Raw genomic sequence first — 9869 nt, 5'->3', positions numbered from 1 at the left:
ACATACAGCATACATACAGCATACAATACAGCATATATACAGCATATATAACAACATAACATACAACATACATACAGCATACACTACAGCATACATACAGCATACATACAGCATAAAACATAAACCAGCATACATAAACATAAGTACATATGATAAAAACATAATACCAGCATACATACAGCAATACAATAAAAAAAACAGCATCATCACATACAGCATACATACAGCCACCATACATACAGCATACAACAGCATATTACAGCATACATACAGCATACATACAGCATACATTACAAACATACAGCATACATACAGGCATACAATAAACAGCAATATATACAGCATACATACAGCATACATACAGCATACATACAGCATATACAGCATACATACAGCATACATACAGCATATATACAGCAACAAAACAGCAAACATACAGATAACATACAGCATATATACAGCAATAAGAACATACAGCATACAACAGCATAATACAGCATACATACAGCATACATACAGCATACATACAGCATACATACAGGCATACATACAGCAAACATACAGATACATACAGCATATCCATACAAGCATACATACAGCATACATACAGAAAAACATACAAAGCATACAATACAAAAAAACAAATACAGCATAAACAAAATACAGCATACCACTACAGCAATACATACAAACAAAAACAGCATACACATAGCAATAACATACAGCATACATACAGGCATACATACAGCATAGCATATATACAGCATACATACAGAAATACAGCATACCATTACAGCATACATACAGCATATATACAGCATACATACAGCATAACATATACAGCATACATACAGCATATCATTACAGCATACATACAGCATATATACAGCATACATACAGCATACATACAGCATACATACAGCATACATAACAGCATACATACAGCATAACAATATCAGCATTACATACAGCATACATACAGCATATACATAACAGCATACATACAGCATACAGCATACATACAACATACAGCATACATACAAGCATTACGCATACATAGCATACATACAGCATACATACAGCATATATACAGCTTACATCAGCATACATACAGCATACATATACAGCATACATACAGCATATAGCAACAACAATACATACAGCATACATAACAATACCATACAGCATACATACAGCATATATACAGCATACAATACAGCATACAGCATAACATACAGCATACATACAGCATACATACAGCATACATACAGCATACATACAGCATACATACAGCATATATACAGCATACATAAGCATACATACAGCATACATACAGCATACATACAGCATATATACAGCATACATACAGCCATAACATACAGCATACATACAACATACAGCATACATACAGCATACAGCATACATACAACATACAGCATACATACAGCATACATAACCATACAGCATACATACAGCATACAGCATACATACAACATACAGCATACAAACAGCATACAGCATACATAAACATACAGACAACAGCATACAACAATAAACACATACATACAGCATACATACAGCATACATACAGCATATACAGCATACATACAGCATATATACAGCATACATACAGCATACATACAGCATACATACACATACAGCATACATACAGCATACACATACATACAACATACAGCATACATACAGCATACATACAGCATATACAGTATACAGCATACATACATACATACAGCATACAAACAGCATACAGCATAATACAAATTACAGCATACATACAGCATAATACAGAAACATACAGCATACATACAGCATACATACAGCATAACATACAACATACAGCATACAACAGCATAATACAGCATATACATACATAACATAAACAGCATACATACAGCATACATACAGCATACATACAGCATACATACAGCATAAGCATACAATACATACAGCATACATACAGCATAATACAGCAACATACAGCATACATACAGCATACAATATATACAGCATACATACAGGCATACATACAGCAAATACAGCATAATCAGCATACATTACAGCATACATACAGCATACAGCATACATACAGCATACATACAGCATACATACAGCATACATACAGCATACATACAGCATACATACAGCATATATACAGCATAACATACAGCATAATAACAGCATACATACAGCATACATACAGCATAAACAAATATACAGCATACATACAGCATATACACATACATACAGCATACATACAGCATACATACAGCACATACATACAGCATACATACAGCATACATACAGCATACATACAGGCATACATACAGCATACAGCATACATACAGCATACATACAGCATAACTATACAGCATACATACAGCATACATACAGCATACATACACATACATACACATATAACAGCATACATACAGCATACATACGCATAATACAGCATACATACAGCATACAGCATACATACATACGCATACATACGCATACAGCATACAACAACATACAGCATACATACAGCATACAGCATACATACAACATACAGCACATACAGCATACATATACAGCATACATACAGCATACATACAGCATACATACAGCATACATACAGCATAACCATACAGCATACAGCATACATACAGCATACGCATACATACAGCATATACAAATAACAGCATATACAGCATACATACAGCATACATACAGCATTACAGCATACATACAGCATAATACAGCATACTAATACAGCATACATTACAGCATATACATACAGCATACATACAGCATACATACAGCATACATACAGCACATAACATACAGCATACATACAGCATATATAACAGCATACATACAGCATACATACAGCATCATGTCATACAGCATAATAACATACATACAGCATACATACAGCATACATACAGCATAATACAGCATACATACAGCATACATACAGCATACATACATACATACAGCATACATACAGCATACATACAGTCATACAGCATTACATACCAGCATACATACAGCATACATACATACAGCATACATACAGCATACATACAGCAATACAGCATACATACAGCATACAAACAGCATACATACAGCATACATACAGCATATATACAGCATACATACAGCATACATACAGCATACATACAGCATATATACAGCATACATACAGCATACATACAGCATACATACAGCATACATACAGCATATATACAGCATACATACAGCATACATACAGCATACAGCATACATACAACATACAGCATACATACAGCATACAGCATACATACAACATACAGCATACATACAGCAAACATACAGCATACATACAGCATACTACATACAGCATACATACAGCATACATACAACATACATACAGCATACATACAGCATACATACAGCATACATACAGCATACATACAGCATATATACAGCATACATACAGCATACATACAGCATACATACAGCATATATACAGCATACATACAGCATACATACAGCATACATACAGCATACAGCATACAAACAGCATACAGCATACATACAACATACAGCATACATACAGCATACATACAGCATACATACAGCATACATACAGCATATATACAGCATACATACAACATACAGCATACAAACAGCATACAGCATACATACAACATACAGCATACATACAGCATACATACAGCATACATACAGCATACATACAGCATACATACAGCATACATACAGCATATATACAGCATACATACAGCATATATACAGCATACATACAGCATACATACAGCATACATACAACATACAGCATACATACAGCATACAGCATACATACAACATACAGCATACATACAGCATACATACAGCATACATACAGCATACAGCATACATACAACATACAGCATACAAACAGCATACAGCATACATACAACATACAGCATACATACAGCATACATACAGCATACATACAGCATACATACAGCATACATACAGCATACATACAGCAACATACATACAGCATATATACAGCATACATACAGCATACATACAGCATACATACAACATACAGCATACATACAGCATACAGCATACATACAACATACAGCATACATACAGCATATATACAGCATACATACAGCATACATACAGCATACATACAGCATATATACAGCATACATACAGCATACATACAGCATACATACAGCATACATACAGCATACATACAGCATATATACAGCATATATACAGCATACATACAGCATACATACAGCATACATACAGCATACATACAGCATACATACAGCATACATACAGCATACATACAGCATACATACAGCATATATACAGCATACATACAGCATACATACAGCATATATACAGCATACATACAGCATACATACAGCATACAGCATACATACAACATACAGCATACATACAGCATACAGCATACATACAACATACAGCATACATACAGCATACATACAGCATACATACAGCATACATACAGCATACATACAGCATATATACAGCATACATACAGCATACATACAGCATACATACAACATACAGCATACATACAGCATACAGCATACATACAACATACAGCATACATACAGCATACATACAGCATACATACAGCATACATACAGCATACATACAGCATATATACAGCATACATACAGCATACATACAGCATACATACAGCATATATACAGCATACATACAGCATACATACAGCATACATACAGCATACATACAGCATACATACAGCATACATACAGCATACATACAGCATACATACAGCATACATACAGCATACATACAGCATATATACAGCATACATACAGCATACATACAGCATACATACAGCATATATACAGCATACATACAGCATACATACAGCATACATACAGCATACATACAGCATATATACAGCATACATACAGCATACATACAGCATATATACAGCATATATACAGCATATATACAGCATACATACAGCATACATACAGCATATATACAGCATACATACAGCATACATACAGCATATATACAGCATATATACAGCATACATACAGCATACATACAGCATACATACAGCATACAGCATACATACAACATACAGCATACATACAGCATACATACAACATACAGCATACATACAGCATACATACAGCATACATACAACATACAGCATACATACAGCATACATACAGCATACATACAACATACAGCATACATACAGCATACATACAACATACAGCATACATACAATATACAGCATACATACAGCATACATACAGCATACATACAGCATACATACAGCATATATACAGCATACATACAGCATACATACAGCATACATACAGCATACATACAGCATACATACAGCATATATACAGCATACATACAGCATACATACAGCATACAGCATACATACAACATACAGCATACATACAGCATACAGCATACATACAACATACAGCATACATACAGCATACATACAGCATACATACAGCATATATACAGCATACATACAGCATACATACAGCATACATACAGCATATATACAGCATACATACAGCATACATACAGCATACATACAGCATACATACAGCATACATACAGCATATATACAGCATACATACAGCATACATACAGCATACAGCATACATACAACATACAGCATACATACAACATACAGCATACATACAGCATACAGCATACATACAACATACAGCATACATACAACATACAGCATACATACAACATACAGCATACATACAGCATACATACAGCATACATACAGCATACATACAGCATACAGCATACATACAGCATACATACAGCATACAGCATACATACAGCATACATACAGCATACAGCATACATACAGCATACATACAGCATACAGCATACATACAGCATACATACATACATACAGCATACATACAGCATATATACAGCATACATACAGCATACATACAGCATACATACAGCATACATACAGCATACATACAGCATATATACAGCATATATACAGCATACATACAGCATATATACAGCATACATACAGCATACATACAGCATACATACAACATACAGCATACATACAGCATACAGCATACATACAACATACAGCATACATACAGCATACATACAGCATACATACAGCATACATACAGCATACATACAGCATACATACAGCATATATACAGCATACATACAGCATACATACAGCATACATACAGCATATATACAGCATACATACAGCATACATACAGCATACATACAGCATACATACAGCATACATACAGCATATATACAGCATATATACAGCATACATACAGCATACATACAGCATACATACAGCATACATACAGCATACATACAGCATACATACAGCATACATACAGCATATATACAGCATACATACAGCATACATACAGCATACATACAGCATATATACAGCATACATACAGCATACATACAGCATACAGCATACATACAACATACAGCATACAGCATACATACAGCATACATACAGCATACATACAGCATACAGCATACATACAACATACAGCATACATACAGCATACATACAGCATACATACAGCATACATACAGCATACATACAGCATACATACAGCATATATACAGCATACATACAGCATATATACAGCATACATACAGCATACATACAGCATACATACAACATACAGCATACATACCAGCAATACAGCAATACCATTACAGACATACAGCATACATACAGCAATACCATACAGCATACATACACAGCATTACCATACAGCATACATACAGCATATAATATACAGCATACATACAGCAATACATACCAGCATACATACAGCATAACATAACAGCATACATACAGCATACATACAGCATACATACAGCATATATACAGCATACATACAGCATACAGCATACATACAGCATACATACAGCATATATACAGCATACATACAGCATACATACAGCATACATACAGCATATATACAGCATACATACAGCATACATACAGCATACATACAGCATATATACAGCATACATACAGCATACATACAGCATACATACAGCATATATACAGCATACATACAGCATACATACAGCATACAGCATACATACAACATACAGCATACATACAGCATACATACAGCATATATACAGCATACATACAGCATACATACAGCATACATACAGCATACATACAGCATACATACAGCATACATACAGCATACATACAGCATACATACAGCATACATACAGCATATATACAGCATACATACAGCATACATACAGCATACATACAGCATACATACAGCATACATACAGCATACATACAGCATATACAGCATACATACAACATACAGCATACATACAGCATACAGCATACATACAGCATACATACAGCATACATACAGCATACATACAGCATACATACAGCATACATACAGCATACATACAGCATACATACAACATACATACAGCATAGCATAAACAGCAAAACATACATACAGCATACATACAGCATATATACAGCATACATACAGCATAACAATACAGCATACATACAGCATACATACAATACAGCATACATACAGCATACATACAGCATACATACAGCATATATACAGCATACATACAGCATACATACAGCATACATACAGCATATATACAGCATACATACAGCATACATACAGCATACAGCATACATACAACATACAGCATACATACAGCATACAGCATACATACAGCATACAGCATACATACAGCATATATACAGCATACATACAGCATACATACAGCATACATACAGCATACATACAGCATACAATAATACAGCATACATACAGCAAAAACAGCATACATACAGCATACATACACATACATACAGCATACAGCATACATACAGCATATATACAGCATACATACAGCATACATACAGCATACATACAGCAATACACATACAGCATAAACATACAGCATACATACAGCATACATACAGCATACATACAGCATACATACATACAGCATACATACAGCATACATACAGCATACATACAGCATACATACAGCATACATACAGCATACATACAGCATACATACAGCATACATACAGCATATATACAGCATACATACAGCATACATACAGCATACAGCATACATACAACATACAGCATACATACAGCATACAGCATACATACAGCATACATACAGCATACATACAGCATACATACAGCATACAGCATACATACAGCATATATACAGCATACATACAGCATACATACAGCATACATACAGCATACATACAGCATACATACAGCATACATACAGCATACATACAGCATATATACAGCATACATACAGCATACATACAGCATACATACAGCATATATACAGCATACATACAGCATATATACAGCATACATACAGCATACATACAGCATACATACAGCATACATACAGCATACATACAGCATACATACAGCATATATACAGCATACATACTCTAGGAATACATTTATCATCCATGTAAAAAAAAAGAAAATAAAAAAACTTATTCTTACAAGACATATATTGTAAGAATAAGGACCCTCCAAACTTTTGCTTGGAGGGTCCAAAGGTTTGTAATGAGCTCGACGAGATTCAAAGGGTTGAAACTCATCTGCACTTTAAAAAAAGATTAAAGATTAAATTGCTTTATTTATACATTTGTGATCACTTGTAGGATTTTCTGTTCTGAGGCAACATGATCTGTTCAGGGTTTGAGAACTGGATGATGTTTCTTTCTAATCAAAATGTATGAATTTGATTTAAACAGCTTCTTCTGTAACTGTAGTTATGATCTGTTATCTAGTAAAACGAGCTCATTGTGGAATTTATTCAATTGTGTGGCGAATAAACTGAATACCCGGGAAATACTGTGGTTCCGACCCAGCGGAACCAGCCTGAACCAATGAGCTTGTTGTTGTTGTAATGACGTCACTCCCAGCTGATTCTGGTTACGGTCCCTTTAACGGAACCTAAAACAACGCGCCTGCAGAACTGTCTCTCGTGATGTCACTCTGTCCTCTGTGCGGGTGTCCTCACCCAGTCCCGCAGTCTATCACGCACGGCGGCAGCTGCAGGGTCATGTCGCGGTCCCGCTCCGGTTCGGTTCGGTTCGGTCTGGTCCGGTCCACGCCGCACTGCGCGCTGAGTGTCGATGGGTGCTGGATTGATGAGGAAAGCGTCCTTGCGATGCGAGTGCGTGTGTAATAGGAGCACTTCCGGGTCGAAGGCAGAACCCAGAACCCCCTCTGCCGAACCCCGCGGTAACAGGAGAGGTGATGCGTTCAGGTGCTGCCAGGAGGGCCAAAAGTCCCGGAGTCAGAGCCCGTTCAGAGGATGATGATGATGATGATGATGATGATGATGATATCTTACGTAGTGAAACGTTGCTTGTTGTTGGTTTTGTCTGTCAGCCATGAAAATAATCCAGTGAAAAAATATTGATGGAAACAATTAAGGATTACTTATAATATTAAATGATGAATGTATTAATAATCAATGAATTATGATTCATATGAATTATTGATTATATTTACTAATAAATATCAATACAATAAAAATGCCGCAGCATCAGTCCTGTGTTTGAACTGGAGCTAGAGGGAGGAAGAGGAGGGTGATGAAGGTCAGGGATGTATGGAAGCCGAACATGGACATCAGTAGCTTACAGGCTACTTGCTAACGAGCTGAAGGTGTATGGCAAGCCGTTTCAACATAAATTCGGTTTTGTCTGACAATCCGTAATTACATTCCAGATATCT

The 9869-nt window shown here is 35.7% G+C and overlaps 1 protein-coding gene across 2 annotated transcripts in view; it reads right to left on the bottom strand.

Annotated features, from left to right (window-relative positions):
• The window catches only part of actr3b (actin related protein 3B), a 25085-nt gene extending 15547 nt beyond the window's left edge, over window positions 1-9538 (bottom strand). For both annotated transcript variants that reach the window (XM_008402208.3, XM_008402209.3), the window contains exon 1: window positions 9151-9538. Coding sequence is in view for 1 of the 2 variants with exons in the window: in XM_008402209.3 (XP_008400431.2) it covers window positions 9151-9194 (44 nt within the window). In the remaining variant the exon portion in view is untranslated. The remainder of the gene's footprint in view (window positions 1-9150) is intronic.
• Window positions 9539-9869: the final 331 nt, after the last annotated feature.

Source organism: Poecilia reticulata, chromosome 20, assembly GCF_904066995.2.
Source record: "Poecilia reticulata chromosome 20, P_reticulata-male-v2, whole genome shotgun sequence".
Taxonomy (NCBI): domain Eukaryota; kingdom Metazoa; phylum Chordata; class Actinopteri; order Cyprinodontiformes; family Poeciliidae; genus Poecilia; species Poecilia reticulata.
Note: the sequence above shows the minus strand (reverse complement) of the source record. Positions and strands in the feature narration are given on the sequence as shown.